General features: G+C 38.4%; 2 protein-coding genes across 2 annotated transcripts; one reads left to right on the forward strand and one right to left on the reverse strand.

Moving 5' to 3' along the window:
- Positions 1-437: 437 nt before the first annotated feature.
- LOC116828420 (gastrokine-1-like) lies at positions 438-10398 on the reverse strand. The gene is given in 6 exon segments (XM_032786647.1): positions 438-588; positions 2863-3004; positions 3645-3755; positions 4613-4750; positions 6568-6621; positions 10088-10398. Coding segments are annotated over 6 exon segments (555 nt in total). The 5' UTR covers positions 10100-10398; the 3' UTR covers positions 438-490.
- A 6433-nt stretch (positions 10399-16831) lies between these two features.
- GKN2 (gastrokine 2) lies at positions 16832-21438 on the forward strand. Its single transcript, XM_032786446.1, has 6 exons — positions 16832-16852; positions 18002-18055; positions 18842-18973; positions 19397-19507; positions 20308-20461; positions 21356-21438. The coding sequence occupies exons 1-6, from the start codon at positions 16832-16834 to the stop codon at positions 21436-21438; spliced, it is 555 nt and encodes a 184-aa protein (XP_032642337.1).
- Positions 21439-23016: the final 1578 nt, after the last annotated feature.

A 23016-nucleotide genomic window follows, 5' to 3' on the forward strand; every position in this document is an offset into this window, starting at 1 on the left:
ACGGCAGGCTCAGGAGAGGGAGCGGGAAGGTGTGGAGTGGGGGCAGGACCTGTGGCAGAGCCAGGGGTTGAGGAGTGAACACCCCCCGGCACATTGGAAAGTTGGTGCCCGTAGCTCCAGCCACGGATTTGGTGCCTATACAAGGAGCTGCATATTAACTTCTGAAGAGCCATACATGGCTCCGGAGCCACAGGTTGGCCCCCCCGTTCTAAATCATTAGCCTCCTTGCATGCAGCCCCAAGGTTCTCTTTCATTAAGGGCTCTCATCCAAGTACTAACCAGGCCCAAACCTGTTTAATCTCTCAGATAACATCTTGAGCCAATATCCGTGACAGAAGACAGAAATTATTAGAAACATGTCATAACTTTTATTGACAGATATTGTAACAGCCTAGATATCTGATAACACGATCATGAAAAGAACTACAACAAAAATATTATTTTTCTAATCAGTGAGGGCATTGTTAGCAGGATTATATCAGCAACAATTTTATTTGAAAGATGCAGTTTCATCGCAATAGTTTAATGTCATCGTGTGCATTATATTAGTCTTGAAACATTGCCCAGAATAAAATAAAAGGTTGTCTCCTAAGGAAAAAGAAAAACAAAAATTAGTATCAGGTGAGGGTTAAGGATGTTATCATAGTCATCCATTCATTACAGACCTGAATAAGTCTCCTGCAAAGAACACTCCAAACCATTTCCCAATCAGTCCAAACCATTCAAGGTCTATGCCATCTAATAAAAGCCCTCAATGCACTATCATGAAGTGGGAATCTGTGGATTATTAATTCATGAGTAAGAGCATTAAAATTCCACCTGCCCTACAGTTAATTCTTTTGTATGACAATGAGTTACTATAATAAAAAAAAACCTCATTTCCTGCATACAGAATTTTAATATACTGATGCATGATCCAAAGCTCATTGAAGTTAATGAAAAGATTATTTCAATGGGCTTTGGTTCAGTTTCAGGATCACTTGGACGTTAGTACTTGGATATCTATTCTTCTATCTTAGATATTTACACTGCCAGTATTGGCATATCTGTGTGACTGTGATGTCAACAATCAACAGAGAATACTTTATCCCTCCATGACTTGAGGCCTCTTCTATTTTTTTTCATTTTATTTTTCAGTACTGATTACAGTCATCTTTAAAATTTTGCTAACAATGCGTAGCAAAGATTCAGCTCAAAAGGAAATAATGGGCCAGATTCAACACTGGGTTGGTTCAATTTTAGTTCAATACAACTGCACTGAAATCAGTGAAATTACACTAGTGCAAAACTGGAATAACAAAGTGGATAATAGGGCCCAGTAATTCTGAAAAAGAATCATTATTTGTTTAGTACCAGTCTTAAAGTGACACTGGGTTTCTACATTATAAAAAACTGTCAGCTACTGCGTATTCTAAAAAATAGTAAAAAAAATCCCAAAAAAATCCACTACTGAATAGGGAGACTATGAGGTTTTCAGAGCAGTACCGTGGCATTTCAACACACTTTGCTGAAAGGAGATACTTCTGCCATAACATTGTCCTCTGAACCATCTAAGTCCTCACAAATCCAGGTGAAGTTCACCATTGCGGAGATAGCCAGCATGAGTTCAATGCATCTCTTAAGGCCAACTTAAACTATTAAAAAAGGCTGAAGTGGAATCTAAATGGCATATAAGCCTTTATCCTCTCTCCTATACACACACATGACCTAAGCTAGCATGACCTACCTTCATCAAAATAAAAAGACCAATCTCTTTCTCGTCTGCAATCAGGCCATGATTTGCAGAAGAGAAAACAAAGGCAATTATGCCACCTAATAACTCAGATTTAAGCAAACAATTTCTTTGAACAATTTGTTTCAGTGCAGCCGTGTTGCTCTAGTCTTTGTGTATCAGAGAAAAAGTAGTTTTTTACTTTAATGTGATGATTTTCTTATTTCTCCAAACTTCAAACGTGAGTCAGTCTTCATCAGTTATTGGAGCAATTTTTCAGCACAAAGAAGGAAAAGCCAGTGGTGGAAAATGAATGCTTTAGCAATTTCCACAGACTGATCCATTCCCCCCCCTGCATTGTTTCAAACAATAAAGGAAGTTTATCACAATAATTTGGCCATACAAGTGCTATGAAATAAGCAATATCCTAACATTACATGACTTCATATTAATTTTACATACCTTAAATACTTTAAATTTCTATGAAAAATTCCATTATCCTTAATTAAAATGACCCTGCTCCCCATTAAAGTAAATAGGAGTTTTGTCATGGGAAATGGAATGAGGTATTTAGTGCTCTCAAATATATTCTTCCTCAGATTTTTGGCATTCTGATATATAGAGAAAGATTTCGAGGCTATCAAACCTCCAATAGATTGGAAGGTGGTTGCAATGCTTGAAAGCAGACAAAATTGCTTTGGGTGAGATACTACAAGATGAGGGAATAGAGTGGAGAGTGGACAAGTTACATGTAGCTCTAACAGCCTCTAAACTTGCTCTGCAAGGAGATTGCAAGGATGATGAGGGAATAAAGAAATCCTTGCATTTCTCCATCACTTTGGGGAGTGGAAAGAAAGTTGTGCGAATATTCATTTGAAATTTTAGATGAGAACCTGAGCTGAAAAATTCTTTTCTGTATTTTGAACCCTGTAAAATCCAGGCATGGTGGGATCTGAACTTTGGATTCAGCCCCTTATAGAGATTGCCTACAAAATTCAGATCCAGATCTGGGTTCAGATCCTGATGCCTTAAATACCCCAGGTTGCTTCTGGCCCATTTCCATGTAGGAAAGTGACACGCTTGCCATGTTTCATATTGTAAATTCAATGGATGGTTTTGCAGCATGAAATGTTAGTTAAATCTGTACTCACCATGAGCTTCACAAACAACATAGGTTGGAATTCCTTTGCACATAGATTCAACAGACTTCCCATACGGGGCCAGGTCACTGACTGTGGTTTTTGAGATGGTGAATTGCAGTTCTTCTGGGGGAGGCCCTCGAGAGCCGGCTTCCTAAACACTCAGTAAGCAAAGCCAGAATAACAGCATTGAATAAAATCATGATCCTTTCTGTGATATTCCTAAGAGTGCACAACTTGTGACAATGTGGGTACAGCCTAAGATACCAGGAGCAAGCTGAGAGTCAGCTCCATTGCTCAGCTCTCCCATAGGGCACAAGTGGAGAATCCAAGAAGGTCTAGGGGCTGAAGACCCCAAAAGGGCACTGAAAAGAGTCATTGGAAAAGTGAAGTGCTGCCAATATTTCCACTGCCATGTAAAAACCTCTCCCTTTTATCATTACCCATGCAAACTAGGGGTCCAGTTCACCATTAACCCACACCCTGGGCAGTCACTTTCACCAGTGGACTGCTAAGAGAGTCTGAAATGAGTACAGAACACTACCAGATCAGATTAGTGACATTTTACACCTGCCTTGTTCTGTTGTAAATGACTGCAGTAGGTGCAAAGCAAGAAAGAATGAAGCAATAAGGCTCTAGAATAAAGGCTTGGAGCAAACCATGCTTGGCGAGAAAGTGACTTTTGCTACTGGAGCCTTTGCCTCTTTCTACCATTTTAAGATGATGCATTTTCACAAGCAAACTCCCTAGCTCCACCCCCACCAATCATCCCTACTTTCCCCCCTCTTTCTTACCTTCTTTTCTTTAATCAGCTGCGGAAGCTCTACTACATCAGGCATAACATTTTTGTTTATTTTAGCAATGATGCAGGCTTTCTTTGAAAGTATCCTGGTTGCAATGTAACCCTGCAAAATAAAAGTACAGAGAGAGTGGCATTTTGTTTCAAAGCAGCTCCTCTCTTTGGTCACAAGTGAAATAAGCCCTGGAACTTGGGGCTCAAAAATACATGAAGTAATATTGAGAAATGTGTAGAGTAGAGACTTGCTATAGTGCAAGCAAATGGTGTTTCTGAATTTTATTTGTTAAGTGATATTATCATAATGACTGGGGCATTTTTATTATGGCTGAAGCAAATGAGCATTCCAATGCGGCTATATGATTGGTATGCTCTGCTGTTTCAGGCACGTGAATGGATGCTCAGTTGATAATACTGATGCAACATATATTGTACCAGAAGTAGTAAAAAGGTTAATCAGGACATTTTCAAAGCCATTAAAGGATTTAGGACTAAAAGTTCCATTGATACTCTCAGGCACTTTTGAAAATCTTTTCCTAATAACGCTTGATTCTTTTGCCATGGAAGATCTGGATTCAGATTTAGATTGCAAGTGAAGCGTATGTTTGAAAGTTTGCACCTAACTGGTCTTTGTTCATACTTTCCTTGGCCTCAGTGAGAACTACTCTACCGGTTTTGAATTTTAATGAAAACTAAAATAATTCTCTTTTCAAGCTGTTTCTGCTCTCACTTATACAGGCATAAATCAAAAATAGTTCCGCTGAAGCCAATGGAGTTAGTTACTTGCATCAGCATAACACAGGTGGTGAGATGAGAATCAAACTCATTGAAGTCTCATTTACACTGGCGTAATGCCACTGTTTTCAGCACAGTTACTTACTAGTAATTGATGCCTCAATCCACTGAAGCAGAATGCGCAGAGCTATTGGCTCAAGGAGTCTCCAAAAATGCATATTTGCCACTTCCATTGCCATAATCTCAGATGGAGTTCCATGAATTCCAGCCGTTGTTTGAATCAATGTTGACCACGTGCTTATCGTTGTTGATGCTCACAGTCTGGTGGGAGTTTCCACCATCGTTTCCCTGATTGTTTTTATTCACATTCTGTTTATTTTTTTAAAAATAAAAAGACAATATGTTTCTATTTCTATAAATCCATGGAAAATCATTGGCCTTAAAATCACATTAAAGAGATATAACAGAAACACTTTGGGGAGTGGCTGGAATGCTGCTAAAACTATCTGAGCCAAAGCATAAAAGTTGTTAGACTCATGGACTCATAGACTGTAAGGCCAGAAGGGGCCATCATGATCCTCTAGTCTGACCTCCTTCAGATCACAAGCCACAGAACCTACCCACCCATTCCCATAATAGACCCAAAACCTCTAGCTGAGTTATTGAAGTCCTCAAATCTTGATTTAAAGACTTCAAGTTACAAAGAATTTACTGTTTACTCTAGTTCAAATGAGCAAGTGACACATGCCTCATGTTGCAGAGGAAGGCATTTGACAGATATAGTTCCACATAGGAAATTATTCGTTACATTGGAGAAGATGGAGATTAAAAGAAGAATCAAATGGTGGGTAAGAAACTGGTTAAAGGGGTCATGCTGAAAGGTGAACTCAGGAGGGAGGTTACTAGTGGAGTTCCTCAAGGATCAGTCTTGGGACCGATATTATTTAATATTTTAATTAATGTCCTTGGTATAAAAAGTGGGAGTGTGCTAATAAAATGTGCCGATGACACAAAGCTGGGAGGTATTGCCAATATGGAGGAGGACCGGAATATTGTACAAGAAGATTTGGGTGACCTTGAACACTGGAGTAATAGAAATGGGATGAAATTTAATAGTGCACAATGCAAGGTCATGCATTAAGGGACTAACAACAAGAATTTTTGCTATAAGCTGGGGACATATCAGTTGGACATCACAGAGGAAAAGAAAGACCTGGGTGTATTGATCAATCACAAGATGACTGAACTACCAATGTAATGTAGCCGCGAAAAAGGCCAATGCAATCCTGGGCTGCATCAAGTGAGGTATTTCCAGTAGAGATAAGGAATTACCATTAGACAAGTCCAGAGACCTCATATGGAATACTATGTGCAGTTTTGGTCTCCCATATTTAAGAAAGATGAATTTAAACTGGAACAGGTGCAGAGAAGGGATACTAGCATGATCAGAGGAATGGAGAGCCTACCTTACAAGCGGAGACTTATGGGGCTTGACTTGTTTAGTTTAACCAAACAAAGGCTGAGGGAAATATGATTATGCTATAAATGCATTAGAGGGATAAATACCAGGAAGGGAGAGAAGTTATTTAAGTTAAGGGCCAATGTTGACACAAGAGCAAATAGATATAAATTGGCTATCAACAAATTTAAGCTTGAAATTAGAAAAAAGTTTCTAACCATCAGAGGAGTGAAGTTCTGAAACAGCCTTCCAAGACTAGTAGTGGGGGCAAAATATCAAGTGATCTTGATAAGTTTACGGAGGCGATGGTATGATAAGCTTGCCTACAATAGTAATCTAACAAATTCCATGAAAAATAAAATACATTTCCCATCCAGCTCTCCCCATCATTAATTTGCAAAGAGACATCCATTGATATCATTGTACTGTGTTTCTGTGATCAAATCCTCAATGCTATCATTATCCCAGCACTCCACAATGATTTCATAATATTTATACTATTATCAATATATAATTTGATGTTTCCTAAACTGCCAATAATTGAGTTTTCCCCCTCAGTAAGTAAACAGACTAAATATTTTCTTAAGCATGCAAACACAATCTTGTGCTATGTCAGTTTAATGCACTAAGGAAAACTTAGATTCCTTTTCAGAAATTTATTTTTCAGCTGTGAAAACTCATACAGCCCAAAAGAAACATTTTGATAAGAGTCGATCATTATACTTACATCATTAGCAAAAATTGGAGCTAGGAAGACTCTGAGCAGAGCAGCAATCACAATCTGAAATTAACATTGGAAGCATAACAATGTAAGTGCTTGCCTTGGTAAAACATTCTAAAAGTTCTTTGTTGTCTAAAAATAGGCTTAGGCTTGTGCTTAAATTTAAGCACATACTTAAGTGCTTTGCTGGACTGGATCCTAACCTGTAATCTATTTGAAGATTATTCAAATATGCTGAAATATCATATGGGTAAATCTGTTACCTTTTCTGATGCAAATTCCTTTTAGTCTGGGCAGGATGCTTTGCCTAGGTGAGAAGAGCAACATTTGGCTCATAGTATTTGTGACAGATTTGGCAATTTCCAGCAATATCCTTGAAAGACCTTGCTGAATTAAGTTCAAATATATTTGGAGTCCATTGTATGAAATGTAAAGGTTACGTATTATTGTGCGCCTGGATGATCAAAGGACTATATTGAACAATATGACAAACAAGAAGGGTCTTTTGGGACAGTGCATGTGAAGTGTATGTCCTGATAAATATCTAGCAAGAGGTGAATGCAAATTCCCACCCTCAGTTATGCAAAAGCCCAGCCTTTTGAAGCTCCACCCTAAGCCTTTGTCTGCCAATCACCTGAGGCCAAGATCAAAGGGCCAAGCTGTCTAAAGGAAAAACTGAATTATTCATGGTTGTTCTGATTCTAAGCTAAGGCTGCTATGAACTTGTAACCATGGAAAAAGGCTAAGTGGAGTTTGAAGTAATGACTCCTGTCAGAGCCTTTGATGGAGTTGGGGAGTGATCTCTAGTAAACTTATTAAGAGGCATGTAGGTTATTCTATTGTTTTTAATATGTTTTCTCTGTAATGTTTTCACCTTTAAGAATAAATATACTTGCTGTGTGTTAACTTGTTAGTGCAGACAATCAGAGCCATTCAGAGCCTTCCAAGAGGAGAAAAAACATAGACACTGGCCTTTTTGGATAGTTTGGCTTGCTGGGAATATCACAGTCAGCTATAATCAGGGAACTGTGCAGTCTGGAAAAACTCTGGTCAGGAGGGAGAGAGACGCAGGTCTCTGTCCAAGGGAGGTGACAGTTGACCAGCTGACTGCGTAGAATGGTTGTCCTTGATAGACTATTGTCATAAACAGATAGTTAAGGGTTAATGTCTCTTTTACCTGTAAAGGGTTAACAAACAGGGAACCAAACACCTGACCAGAGGACCAATCAGGAGACAAGATACTTTCAAATCTGGGTGGAGGGAAGTTTGGGTGTGGGTCCTTTGTTCTTAGTCTGTTGTTCTCTCTAGGCTCTGAGAGTGACCACACATACCTACAGGCTCTCTAATCTTCTGTTCCAATTTTGTAAGTACAAAGGTAGAAAGACAGTTTAGTCTTTTTAATTGTTTTTCTGTATTTGCAACTGTGTATCTGGCTGGTGGATGTTTAATGTGTATTTGGCTAAAAGTATTTAAATTGTATTTCTGCTGGAGAAAGCTTTCTCTATTGTCTATAAGCTGAAAAACCCTCTAATATTTATCATCTAGATTACAGAGATAACTTGTACCTTTTTTTCTTCTTTCTTTTTTTTTTTTATTAAAAGTTTGCTTTTTAAGACTGTTGATTTTTCCCCAGTTGAGGCTCAAGGGAATTAAGTCTGTACTCACCAGGGAATTTGTGGGAGGAAGGAGAAAGGGAGGAGGGAATCCTTTGTCTAGATTCACGGAGCTTGAAATTGTATTGCCTCTGGGTGAGGTGGAAAGCCTCTGGTTTAAGATTCAAAGAGTTTGGATCACAGTATCTTCCAGGGTAACCCGGGGGGAAAGCCTGGATAGGCACTAGCGAGGGAAGAGTTTTACTTTCCTATGTGGTTAAAGCTCCAGGGGGTCTGGATCTTGGGGGTCCCCAGGGAAGGTTTTGGGGAGACCAGAGTTTATCAGGTACTCAGAATCCTGACTGGTGGCAGCATATCAGATCTAAGCTGGTAATTAAGCTTAGAGGATTTCTGCTAGTACCTCATTTTTTGGACTCTAAGGTTCAGATTGAGGAAAGAATACTATGACAACTACGGAAAGAAAATATATGTGCAGTTGCCCTGAACTGTGAGAGTATTTAAAACTTCCAAAAAAAAAGTGTATTTAAAAATAGTGGAATATCCAGGATGTGGGAGACAAGCTGACAAGCTCTTGGATAGGAGGTGAAGCCTTTGGATGGAATATTTCATTCTTTAAAAGAGAGTTTTAAAAGAGAGTTGATTTTTCCCTTGATGTTTTTAATTTGAATATTGACCAGAGCAATAACATTACATTATGTGTGTATTCATAAAGAGTTCGGTCATGCCTGATCAGCACAGTCTTGTGCTGAGAACAGTGCAGAAATACATAACCTGCCCCTCTCCACTACCTTTAGGGTGAGGCATGCCCCGAGGAAACATCTTGGTAACATCTCTGTACTTCTCCAAGTGCATTTCTGGATAGCTTTTATGGCTCCTTAACCCCTTCCCCATGTGGGTCACACAGGGCAGGGGAATTCTCTTTAATTCCTTCCCCATATTGACTAGTCAAACTAAACCAAAATTCAGACTGGTTCAGTACCTGACTATGCTTTGCTGGAAGTGATTGGGTATTTATAGAGGACATAATTTAAGAGTTCACATCCGAGATTGATTTTCAAGTTGAGACAGACACAACATAAAAAAACCCTGAAACTACATAAGTAGCACTTCTTTGTTTCAGTCCAAAGAAAATGTTAACAATACCCCTGAATACAGAAATAAATAATGGAAGGGCTGACGCAGTCTTATTTATTGCAGAAAACAACAATGCTAAACGCTTTTGTTATTCTGTTCTAAATACATGCATAATTTTTACATAGGTTAAATATTATTCAAACTTCCCTAATTTATTTACTCTAAGTCAGAGCCAATATATATTATTGTAAGATTTAATAATTTTTACATTATGTCATTTCAAGACATAATTATTGTCTTAGAGACAAATTTTGAAATCTTTCCTCAGATGTCAATTCCCACTGACTTCCATAAGAGCTTCTCACGGGTAAGGGCTGAATGTGACTCAGTAACTTCTTAGAATTAATTCCTCAACAAATTAGGACGAGTTTAAATACAGTTTTGCTCTCCGGTCATATATCCAGATTCTCACGTTTCATGATTCTATGGATCAGATTCTCCCTGCACTTCTGTGATCATACACCAGTGTTGTACGTAACCCCCTCAAATTTCATGGAATTGCTTCTGATTTACACTTAGGTACTGTAAATGAGGATCAGGCACTCTGTAGACAATACAACATGTATTCAAGTCTAGGATAAAAATTGTCTCCTATTTCCATTAAAATTCTATAGATTAATGCATAGATGGGTCCATTTCCTTATGGAGTGAAATCTTTGCTGAAAGTACAATTTCTAAAACTTCTAATGAAGTTAGCAGTAGTTCTGCATGTGCATGGTCACGCTCCAACCATGTGCAACATTCCTGTTGTATAAGAAGAAAGTAGTAAATGTACTCACAGCGAGCTTCATTTTGATGGCAGAGGAAATTCAAGATCTGCTGGGCTAAATGAAACAAACTCTCTTACTTTTTATATACCAGTTTCCAAAGTTAAATATGAGAAGGTTAAATACTGAAATAAACTTATCTTTTTGGCATGTATCCATTCATTTATGACATTACACATTATTTCCTGGTGTAATTGCTCTAACAAGCAATTTGTCACCAGACTGATAGTGTCAATCACATGTAGCAGATAAGAGACCATTTGTAATGGTAAATTCAATATATTTTACCATAACTTTCTGTTATGCAGAAGTTACACACAGTACATTTCTTTTAACAATGCTTAATCAATCCTAATTGATTAATCCATAAAGTCAAACAAGATTCCCAGTGACAAATTTTGCCTGCATGTCAAAGGCCTCACCCCAGATATCTTATATTCATAATTCATAATATTGATAAAGTATACCAGATTGCCAGCCTCAAACATTCAAAAATTAGTCAAGCCCCACAAAATCATGAGATGCTCTAGGTCTAGTTGAAACACAAATTAAAGACAAATTTTTCACTAGAACACTCTCTAAAAAATTCTCATTTTCCAACCAGCTCTACTTCACACCCACTTTACAATGCCAGAGTGATATAAAGAGGCCTTCATGAAACTAAGAACTCAAGCAACTGGGTCAGATCTTCCCATGGTGCAAATCTATGTGCTTTCTTAACCTTAATGCAGTTATGACAATTTAAAGCAGCCAATTATATATAGAAGCATCAGGCCTGATTCTCATTTACACTAAGGCTATTTTGAAGTGAACCATTATGATGTGTAAAGGGATGGTGCAACATTATCTGTTGTCTTGTATCCTGAGTTATCATTTACACTTGTGCTAAGTGAAGGCAAAGGAGCTGTAAAATTCTATATTTAGCACAAAGTATAAAGTAGAGACCACTCAGGCCAATAGACTGCTGAGTGGAATGATCTACAGTTCTTGTAATCTATCTGAATTGCAGATGGCAAATGGAGCTGCATATGTGTGCTGTCAATGGAATCCAAAACACACAGAACAGTACATTGTTCATGTCATCAACTCCTCTCTTTTTTTCTGGACCATTAAGAAATTGGGTAGTGATCATGAGAAAGGGATCAAGGAAACTGAACTATGTAATGCCATTAAGCTAATCTCTGTGGTATCATTAGCAACAACTTGGAAAGTTCCTTTGTACAAGAGTTCAATAACCAAAGCCATTTTGGCCATCACAGATAATATGTCTCACTTGGAAGTCTGAATCTGCAAATCCCCCATCAGCTTTTCATTGTTTATATAGTCTGTTTGGCAAACTTGTATGGCTGGAGTTATTGATTGTAAGACAAAATTATGGAAACTAAATAGAATGGTAGAAATCAGAAGGAAACGTTCCAGCTGTACAAGATCCCATTCCTTGGCCAATGTTTCCTGTAATATTATCTTTAAAGCTTTGCTCAAAACATTTTATGTCTATATACAGACCCTTAGAGGTTATCAGACAACAAGGAAACTCATATTGTTAAGAACCAACTTTAACCAAAAGTGAATTAGTGTCACGGAGTCCCTAGGCGATGCTCCAGTCAGGACTTGGGGAGCCCAGAGCTGCCCAGTGGGGTGGGGGCAAGTGGGGCAATTTGTCCCAGGCCCTGGGTCCTGCAGGGGACCCCACAAGAATATAGTATTCTATAGTATTGCAACTTTTTTTATGGAAGGGGCACCTGAAATTGCTTTGCCCCAATCTCCCTGAATCCTCTGGGCAGCTCTGGGGGAGCCTCCTCTCCCTTGGAGCAGACTGTCTTCAGGGCAAGAAACTCACATGGCTTCACCTTCCTGGGTCTGACCTTGGAGCATTCAGCATATGCCCCTCTGTGTGCTTCCCACAGGGTATCCGCCCAGGCCGGGTCCTGGGGAAGCCAGAGGGTCCTGCACTTACCCCCACTTCATGGTCAGATGTGACCAGCCAGTAAAACAGAGGTTTATTAGATGACAGGAACACGGTCTAAAACAAAGCTTGTAGGTACAGAGAACGGGACCCCTCAGCTGGGTCTATTCTGGGCCTCAGTGAGCTGGACAACCCCCGTCTGACCTCACTTCCCATCTCCAGCCAGCTCCAAACTGCAACCCCCTCCAGCTCCTCCTTTCTGGCCTTTGTCTCTTTCCCAGGCCAGGAGGTCACCTGATCTCTTTGTTCACCTTTAGCTAGCCCCTTGCAGGGGGGAAGGACCCCTGCCTTTTGTTGCCAGGAGGCAGAGTGTCAGCCATTTATGCACACTGGAGACTTAAGAAATGCATAGGGGAAACTGATGCACCCACACAGTATTCTGAGGAAACATTAAGAACAGTCCCACTTCATCACAATTAGATTCTATTTCTGAGGCCCAAAGACATTTTCATTTTATACATATATATTTGCTTTTTCATGCATATTTCCACATCCTTTTAAGGAGAATCAGAACTAGAAGTAGTGAAATTAGGGTTGGACTAATCCAAGTAATTTTTTTGCTAACCATACGACTTGTAGAACCCTGAACCTGAACCTGCCCCTGCTCTTGGGGAATGAAACTCCAGGACAAAGGCTCTTGTAGGCAAATGTTATCACATCGTAAGCCAATATCAAGATATTACCAATGTGGTTATGTACTATGTGATCAAAATGAAGCAACTAGCAGTAACTGGGAAAACTCTGATGAAACCATATTCCTCTGAAATATGTGGTTCAGTCAAAATCAAAATACTTTGTGAAATTGGGTCCATTTTGCCAAATTTAATTTTAAAAAATTTAAAATAAGCTCCAACAACGTTGAAACATCCCATTTCAACATTATGGGAATGAAACATTTCAATTTTTCATTTTGAAATAATTTTCATTTAGAATTATTTTACTGTTTGTATTATATATTACAATGATATATATATATATATATATATATATATATATATATATAAAATATAACTTTTTTAAAACTTGAAATTTAAATAATACATTTCAGTTCTGTCAAAATGAAACATTTTGAATGGTCTGAAATGAAAACTGATTTGGAATTTCCCTTCACAGAGAATTTTGAAATGTTCTTTTCCCCCTCCCCCCTCCCCCACTGCTTTTCCCCCTTTTCCCACCCCAGTTTGGAATAAAGCCAAATGTAGAAATCCTTTACAGAATAGATCTTCTGTTCTCCACATGGCCATAGTAGCAATTTTCATTCAGGCCTGGCCAGTACAGGGATCCAGACACAGCTTGTTCTACAGCCCTTGCATAAAGTCCTGCTAAAGCAAAAACAAAAGAATGCAAAGGCTGGCCTGGTACTGTTTGTTGGTTTTTCAGGCGTGGTAGGCACTTTTTCCCTCGTGTTAGCTTATCTCTTCTGGGTGGAACAAATATTTATCAAAACCACCCAAAGAAACCATGATTCAACAAGGGAGTTTTTTGTATCAATTTTTTTTTCTATCTTAATTTGTTCAATTTGATTTCCTATGTGGTGTTAGCCTTATGCATTTAAATTTGCTGGATGACTGGAAATCAGTCTTGAACTGAAATTGCACAAGTTTTTCCTTGATTCTATTTTCAAGATCCCTTCATTTAAATTATCTACAGTGGGTGCTGGGGCTAAAACAATGGGCCAGATTCTCCTTTTGGTTATACCAGTGTAACTCAAGAGTAACTCCATTAACTTTAAGAGTATTGCACTGATATAAATAAGGGCAGACATGGACCCATGAAAATAACAAAGATTGACAATTCCTCGCAACAAGAAATTAATTTGATTTTCTCTATTTTTACAAGCATTTACAGTGCATTTTCTTTTATCCCAGCACCTGAGTCCAACTCTATTCTTTCCTCCCATATTCTCTGTGCAGATGTGACCAATTGTCACCAGACCTTGAGTGAAACAGCTAAGAAAAAGTGGCTGATTTGGGGGATGTGGAAAAGAAAAGTTTGCAACCTGCTGACTTAGACCAAAAGCGGCCAAGGCAAGAAACTGGCTTTGGGACATGTGAATATTCAGCTGAAAGATCAGGTTCACAGAGGGATACTCAGACCTGAAGTGGTCACCTTATATAAAACCTCATTCTGCATGAAAGTTGACATTAGTGAGAGCTGTGCACATGAAATTCGACATACAGGAGTCACCACTGAAATGATAGTGCTGTTCGGTCTCCGTTGGTCATTCAGTCCTCGATCTCTCTGCTGAGACTGCAAAGAAAGAATGAATGCTGAAAGTAAAAGAGATGATACATAAAAGATATAAAAATAAAATATAATGGATTATTGTAAAGAACTAGGAAATACAGTATTTAGGAAGGAAAATTTTATGGAATTTAAACTCTTTCTTTGAATATTGTTTTAGACACTAGACCAAAATTGAAGACTATTATTTTTGAGATACAGAATGTGTCCTTTGTGTAGGACCTGATCCAATGCCCACTGAAGTTATATGAAGATTCCAGTGAAAAATAGTTTAGGTCCAGTGGAACCGCTGGTGTTTTTCCATTGACTTCGGTGGGCATCGGACTAGCCCCTTGTAGCATAATGCAGTTCTGGGCAAAGAATAAACCTGCTGGACTTAAAATATGAACTCTGTTAAAACACATATAATTAGTTGGTCAAATTTATTTCTTAAATAAATGGGAAAACTGCCTATTTTCTCTCTCTCCCTCATGCATCTTGTGAAACCAACAATGTCCAAAAGTCTCATCCTTTTCTTCTCCCACACCCACCAACAAACACACAGGGCTCCTTCCTTTGAACTTATATATTTATTATTGGCAATGGTAGGCCTGTGTGTTTACTTAGGGAGTTGTCTGCCTCTGCTAGTGCCTTAATGCAAAGAAAAGGTAATGATGCTATTTTCACTTGTGCTATCTGATATGGAATTATTAAGAGAACACAGATGGAACGTATCCATTTTTATAGAGTAATTTTTCACAATATGACCACACTGTAAGGGAGGCAATGAGGTCTAGCTGAAATAAAGAACAGTTGTAACTTGGATTCTATTCCACACTCTTCCAATGATCCATCTTGTGACAATTCACACAATTCACACATCCAGTCTGTGCTAGTTTCCCCATACATCTTTATATCAGGGAGACTAAGACTTACCTAATTTGCATTCAAAGCATTATTATTAATAATAATAATAATAAATCATTTAAATTACAGTAGTTTTTAATGTGCTATTTTGGAGGCAATAGCTAAAAACTGTGAGGTGCAGTAGCTGATTGGTTCAGGTGTTCAACTAAAATCCTGCAGGGTATGGGGGTTTGGCTCAATATAACTCATGCTAAATGGCCATGTCCAGTTTACCCTGCTGCAAAATGGGTACCTGATCTATCAGGTTAGGGCATTCAAAGGTGGTCACCTGTGATGCTGGCCCCATAATGCCCTGGTGTCCCGTTAGGGTGACCAGATAGAAAGTGTAAAAAATTGGGACGGAGATGGGGGATAATAGGAGCCAATATAAGAAAAAGCCCCAAATATCAGGACTGTCCCTATAAAATTGGGACATCTGGTCACCCTATGTCCTGTTGGCTAGGAAACTGATATGCATTAACTGCCAGCCTGAGGAGACATTGGCTTGGGGGAACCTTGACTTTGACCTAGAAAGTTGACCTATTCTTTGGTATTTAGCCAGTACTTGTGGGTTGCCATGATATGGATATTTCTGTCCAGGTTCATCTTTAAGCTATGTGAGTGTTTGGGGATGAAGATACAGAAAAGGAAATTTAAACATAGGAAAGAACAGTAGAGTCTTTCCTTATATCCATTTCTGCCAGTAAAGAAGGCCTGACAAGTTAAAATTATGTATGTGTATTAAAAATTAAAATAGCATTTGTATCCTCTAGAGAGTTAATTAGTAAATAATAGATATTTGTGAATCAACAATTTTAATCTTTTCAGGGTGGACTAAAGTGCTTTCAACATATCAGGCCCAAAATTCAGATAAAGCAGTTTACCGTGGTGTGGCATGTAGATATGGAATTACTGAAGTCACAATGCATATTTCTGTCAAGTGTTTTCCACACCTATAGCAAGATATAAAAGTTACAGGTCTCTGCAATTTTTTTCCATTTCATCCACAACTTCTTGTTCTTATCTGTAAGAAAAATGAAAACAGTTGTGAGTATATTTGTCCTTTATTGCAGTTGTAATTATTTTTAAAAGCTACTACAGTATTTATAGAAAAATGTGAATTCTTTTTGACTAGAAGCTAGAGCGTTCAGTGAAGTTAGCACTGTTTTGAGAATAATTATGTCTCATGTTTCATTTTGCTGGTACAATAAGAAAGTACTGTTCTGCATTCTTTGTGCTGCAATAATCTCCTTGAAATCAGTGGGAATCATGCATTAACAAAGGATGCAGGATTGAGCCCAAACTTAAGCATGTTTTATTGCTAATTTTTGTATTAATTTTTAGAGGAATCAAGAAATATTTTTGGAAGCAATCAATGTAATTTTTGAATAGCAAGAAAAAATTAACTTCTCAAAAGGAAAAGTATTGTCTGTTGTTTTCTGAATGAAATAATTAAGATAACTGAATTTACAAATTTCAGAGTAGCAGCCGTGTTAGTCTGTATCCGCAAAAAGAACAGGAGTACTTGTGGCACCTTAGAGACTAACAAATTTATTACAGCATAAGCTTTCATGAGCTACAGCTCACTTCTTCGGATGCATAGAACGGAACACATGGACAGGAGATATTTATACATACAGAGAACATGAAAACGTGGAAGTATGCATAGACTCTTCCTGTTGGTATGCATGCTTCCACGTTTTCATGTTTTCTGTATGCATAAATATCTCCTGTCTGTGTGTTCCCTTCTATGCATCCGAAGAAGTGAGCTGTAGCTCACGAAAGCTTATGCTGTAATAAATTTGTTAGTCTCTAAGGTGCCACAAGTACTCCTGTTCTTTTTGTGAATTTACAAAATTTTTACACACACAAAAGTGTGAGAAATGTCTCAGACATAGTCAGACAAGGAATGGTAATATGCACATGAATATTACTATCTGGTAGAAAATATTTAGCAAGTTTCATTTTTTAAATTTAGATTTTGGACTGGGTTTTGTAATATTTTATCTAGTAAAGTAGGCCTCAACCAAATATGGGAATCTAGGAAATGCCATACTAGATCTGACCTGTGGTCATTACAGTCATACCAGTCTCAGACAGTGACCAGCACCAGATTTTTTCAGAGGAAGGTACAAGAAACCATGCTGTGGGCAATTAGGGAATCATCAATCACCAGATATAAATATCCCAGATTTTGTGGGAGATCAAAATCTGGATACGCTTCTAGTTCCAATGGAAAGGGGCAGGGATTTTGGGTCTGACCATCTAAAAGTTTTTGCTTGTTTTTGCTAACGCATATTTAATGTTAATGACTAACATTTTGGAATAAGAAAGTGTCTGTTAAATACCTTCTTCCCTTCAGCTGAGGCATGAGGGCTGATATACTTTGAGACCCCACCAACAGGTCCTCCAACAAAACTAGGCAACAGTAGGTTTGGGATTCCTAATATTTCTAAGACAAAAAAGACAAGTATCAAAACAATCAAAAAGTAGATAGATAGATACCATAACAAGGTAAACAAGTTCACAAGTAGATTTTTTTTTTAATTCCTTTTTGGGTTTCCTTTAAGATTAAGCAGTTTTTATAAAGTTTCACAGTGATACAAGCAAAATGAAATGTAACCAGGAGAAACTTACAATTGGAAAATGTAATTATTTTCAGATAAACTGCATGCAATGCAAATTGGATAATTTTTCAAGCCTTGGGAATAAAATAGCTTCCCTTGGTTCATTAATTGTGCAAGCTCTGAGTTTTGGCCTGAACTCTGTCCATGTGTCATGGTGGTTTTTAGTGTTTCTATTGCATATGAATGTTGTTATTTCTTTTTCAGGCTACAGTAATTGCTGTGCTGGGAGTCTTCTGGACTCAAGCTTATTCATATGAAGTAAGTAGACTGCCAATGCTTTGTATTGCCTAGTATTCATTTGCAATACATTAGGTCCTTGGAGAAATGGGATAACCAGGAAGTAAAGTACTGAGGAAGTTAATAAAATGCTTATTGCTGAGCACAAAGGAAAATATAATCTTCGCCAAATCAGACAATCTTATAAATTAAGGAGCCAATCCTGCTGTCATTGCTCAGGAAGAACTTCCATTGACACTTGCTTGAGGAAGGACTGTTAGATAAGGCCCCAAAGAAGAAAAAGACCTATGAGGTCACCTCCTTCCATCTCACTAAATCAGTTCAGGATTATTCCCTTCTGTATAGATGTTTGCGAGTGCAACACTTCCTAGGCAAGAGTAATCCACAAGCAATGGATCTTGCCATGAAGAAATTATTGCTGCTTTATACATCCTAAATAATTGTGTTCACTTTATAAACCATTGCTCCTGGTTATCGCCCTTCTAAAAAATATCTCCACTTTCTTAATATTTCACCATGTCATATATAGATAGTATCTCCCTCCTTAACCATCGCTTAGTGAAGCGAGATGCAGCAGGCCTGATTCTTATTTACAATAAGGTCCCTTTACACCACTCTGGTAGCGTGAAGGGGCCTTGTATTGCCAAAGTGATGCAAAAGGGTCATAGCGTAAATAAAAATCAGACTCATTTTAGTTCTTTGACTTCATTAGTCCTGGAATCATAACAGGTAAAATATTGTCTTTTACGTTGCGCTTTTCAGATGAGTGAAAAAGGTGACTATCACATATTTGTGTTTTGTACTCAGATTTATAGCCTCCCAGGAACAAACGGTGACTATGTCCAGCAAACTGTGACTATTAGCAATGAACTTCATATTGCTGATATCCATATCCATGCTGGGATATGCTCCTCTGATACCATTTTTGACTACAAACATGTAAGTGAAACCAAGAATCTGTCTTGGCTCAAAATCATCTCAATGTTTTTTTTCTTTTTTTTAAACACAGTAAACTAGCTTGATACCTCTTCTTCCTGCTCATGAATAATCCTTAAACGATGTCTATTTTAGTCATCCATCTCTTTGATTTCTTCATACGTCTATGCAATGCAACAGAAATACAAAATGAAGAAAAGATAAATTTTGCCCTTAGAATTGTACATAGACATAAACCCGGAGATATAAATTCTGTTTCCAGTTACAGTGGTGTAAATGCAGAGTAACTCCATTGAAGTTCATGAATTCACTCTACATTTACACTATTGTAGCTCAGAGCAAAATTTGGCCCAGCATACAAAGAGAATTAACAACTGGGTGGCAGTAACTGTTTTCAAATTATAAACCTGCTCTTGTATATCACAGGGATATATTGCTACAAGGCTGTTTTCCCGGAGGGCCTGCTTTATCTTGAAAATGGAGAAAGGATATATCCCAGAGCTGAAAGAGATTGGACGGCTTGCTTACGAGAAACAGGTAATTCTCTGAAGTATTATGTACTATATACAAGCAAGTCACGTTAGAGAGGTGGTGTGATGGAAGTAAAAGGTACTGCCATCTGGAATATTCTCTTGTCTTAGGAGTCTTTCTTATTAGATCAGTGATAACTAAACAGAGAGTTTGATACTACAGTGATGCAGGTTTCAGAGTGGTAGCCGTGTTAGTCTGTATCAGCAAAAAGAACGAGGAGTACTTGTGACACCTTATAGACTAACAAATTTATTTGAGCATGCTCAGGGATTGCATAACTAGTTAGCATGCCAGAGTCTCTGAACATCTAGTCATCAGTTTACTTGGGCCAACCCATGAAGTTCTATATACAGGCAAAACATTCACTGAAATCAACAGAGATTTGGCTTGAGCGGGAATTTCAGAATTGGGCCTCTTATATGACAGGTGAACAGTAACAGATTCATAGCAAAATTACTTAATATATTTATAATAACTGTACTGATTAGGAGGGTGAACATGGAAAACAAAGTGAAAGCTGCCAAAGTGTAAAACTATATGGCTGCTCTATATTATTATTTATTATTATTAAGTATTTTATTAATGCAGTTCATTTTTGCTATGTGTATATAATTACCAGTACTCTTCAGTGAACTCTGTGGCTATTTCCTTCTTTGTAATTGACAATCTGTTATCTCTATAGATGATGCTTTGTATGTGGCTAGAGAAAATTTGTTAGAGGTGGGTGGATTTTCTCACAAGGATGTTACATAAGATTAAGGAATAAGATGTCTTGCTAACTATATTTTAATATTTTCTCCTTTAAGATGATGAACAAGATGTTTTCACAGAAAAACCTGTGGGTGCAATATGAACCCCGTGATTCTATAATCGGTGAAATCAAGGAGTGGCTTATATTTGGTAAACCCATTGAGAAACTCTGCAAAGGTGTGCCTGTCTACAGGGTTCACAAGGTTGAAGGTGAGTAACAAGAATGAAATCAAATTCTTTAGAAGGTGGCGAGTCATAAAGAAACTGTTTTCCTAGTTCTGTCTCTGGTTCTGATGTGAGCTATAGTTCCTCAGCACCTCATACTCCTTCGCATATTTCCTTGGGATCTAGGTCAGTGTTATTATCCCCCATTTTATTGATGGGTAACCAAGGCAGAGAGAGGCTAAGGGTGGAACGCTCAAAAGGAATTAGGATAACTCCTTTTGAGCATCCTACCTTAAGTGACTTGCCCAGGGTCACACAAGAAGTCTCTGGCAGAGCGAAGAATTAAACCAGGTCTCCTAAGTCCAAAGTTAATACCCTAATCACTGGTCTGTCCTCCCTCTCTTGCTGAATATAAAATGACAGCTTGGGCTTATCTGTGTTAAAGCAACTCTGCACTCCACAATTTAGTAATGAGATGGATTTGCTGGAGTGGTGGCCCAGGATCTGTCTTGCAAGGCAGACAATGTAGCACTTTCTGAAGCCCCTATTGATGCTCCTCCATTACACCCTGTTGCTGGCATAGAGGGTGTAACCATGGGAAGGGCGGTGGAGCCAAGATGCCTTTATTCTCAAATGAGCCCCTGCCAATGGCTATAGTAGGTCTAACTTATGCCAGAGCACTGACTTGACACATGGCTGGCCCAGGACCAGAAGCACAAAAGGTAGCTTAAAACTGCATTTGCATCTCCCTGGTTTGAGTTGCACCATAAGAGTCTGATCCAACTCCCACGCAAATCAACTGGAATCTTAAATGAGTGTTGGGCTGAACCCTAACTGACAATCAGGTCCTGTACTTGTATTTTATTTTATTTTATTTTATTGCTTGATTTTGGAGGAATTGTGACTGAAAATATATTTGTGTCCTTGTTTCCTGTTTAGGTGCCATAAGAGCTGGTGGCTGTGCTAAGGCAGGAATCCTGGGCATTTTGGGCATTTCAATCTGCGGAAGGATCGATATTTAGACATAACCCTGGCAGTGCCTTTGCTTGGAATGGGCTTATTATTTTCTAGGTGTGCTCATACTTTGTAAGTCACGAGCAACGTTATTAAATTGGTATAGATCTTATTGTTCCAGATAATCAGCCTCTCCCAACTTTCTGCAAACTATGATCTACTAATAAAAGAATGAAACATTCCAACTGCCTTGTTTTTCTTTTGCAAAACAAGCAGCACACAACTAAATGAATCCCCTCGCCTCTTATATTTGTGCTTTTATTCTTCCCTCCAAAGCAAAATAAAGCTGTCCTTGGTCCATTCATCTGTTCAGCATGAAATGTGTCATACACAATATGAGCTCAACCTTGCAGGTTGTTTTACCGACAAAACTCCCCAGTGAAGTCAGCACCTAGATACTTCAGTGACTGGCACTCCACAAATGTGATGGCTATAGATAGATAGATAGATAGATAGATAGATAGATAGATAGATATCCAAACTAGCAGCCACATCTTTAATACTTCAGAACTCCTTTTAGGATGTTTTATTTAAAAGTTACTTTTAGAGATGTGTCTGAACCAAAAACCCAGACCTTAACATCCTCAAACTTTGAGAAAGTTTGGATCTGGAAGTTTACATTCAGCCCCTATTTTTATTGTGATATGACCCAGACACTGGATGTGAACACCAGCCCAACTTGGGAAAAGTCTGGATGGGACCCTTTGTTTGGCAGTGCATTTCAGGTTCCTCACTGACTTAGATTGCAATTTTCAAAGGGGCCTACATCAATTGGAATTGACTGCCTAATTTACTTATACCCTTTGAAATCTCACCATCATTTATCATCATTATTATTAATAATAATAATTGTTTGTGTTATAGTAGCAATTAGGGCCCTAGTCAAGGACCAGGTGCTGGGTGCTGTAAAAATACAGAATGAAAAGATATGTGCCCCCAGAACCTTACTTCCTAGGTTATAAAGAACCCTTTCCTCAGCGCCAATTCTAAAAGCTGTGCCTATTGTTAAGTGTTCTTCACATGTTTTCCCAGAGGGCAGACTGCAAGGGGAACTGAAGGACACAAGGTAGCATAGCATAGCTACATCCCTGTCTCCTAGATTTCAGTGAGGGAATTAATATTTGCCGTGTTTGGGAGGAATGTATATTTTGGAGTCGGAAAATGCAGCCTACTGAGCCTTGAAGGGCTGCCAGTGAGCAGAGCATACTTAGGAGTCCGGGGAACTGGATAATTTCCTAACCTAGTTATTTTCAAATCTGGCTGCTTATCAAATCATCTGTCATTTATTAAAAGAGCATTTTATCTTCTTATGATGAAACTAATCTGTTAGACAAATTAATCCTATTCACAACAGGCTTCAGGACTTTGGTGATCCAGAAAAATGTATCTAGAGAGTTCAAGGCTGGCAATTAAATCCAGGAATATTTGTGTGTGTGTCTCCAAGAGATAGGATTTTCTATTTAATAAAGTTTACCATGAACCCAGTGCTGGTGAAAAGTGCAGGATTGACACTCTTGAAGTGCAAGGTCCTCTACTGGTCCAGAGAAGAGATGCAGCCTGAGAAAACTTCCCCATCTTGTCCTGCC

This window comes from Chelonoidis abingdonii, chromosome 2 (assembly GCF_003597395.2).
Source record: "Chelonoidis abingdonii isolate Lonesome George chromosome 2, CheloAbing_2.0, whole genome shotgun sequence".
In the NCBI taxonomy this organism is placed as follows: Eukaryota; Metazoa; Chordata; order Testudines; family Testudinidae; genus Chelonoidis; species Chelonoidis abingdonii.

What these genes read in the sequence shown, in the direction of transcription:
- GKN2 (XM_032786446.1), top strand. Translation starts at nt 16,832, where the DNA reads ATGCATAGACTCTTCCTGTTG. An exon ending in CTCAAGCTTATTCATATGAA is followed by an intron (nt 18,056 to 18,841) that starts GTAAGTAGACTG and finishes TTTTGTACTCAG; the next exon opens with ATTTATAGCCTCCCAGGAAC. An exon ending in GGCTTGCTTACGAGAAACAG is followed by an intron (nt 19,508 to 20,307) that starts GTAATTCTCTGA and finishes TTCTCCTTTAAG; the next exon opens with ATGATGAACAAGATGTTTTC.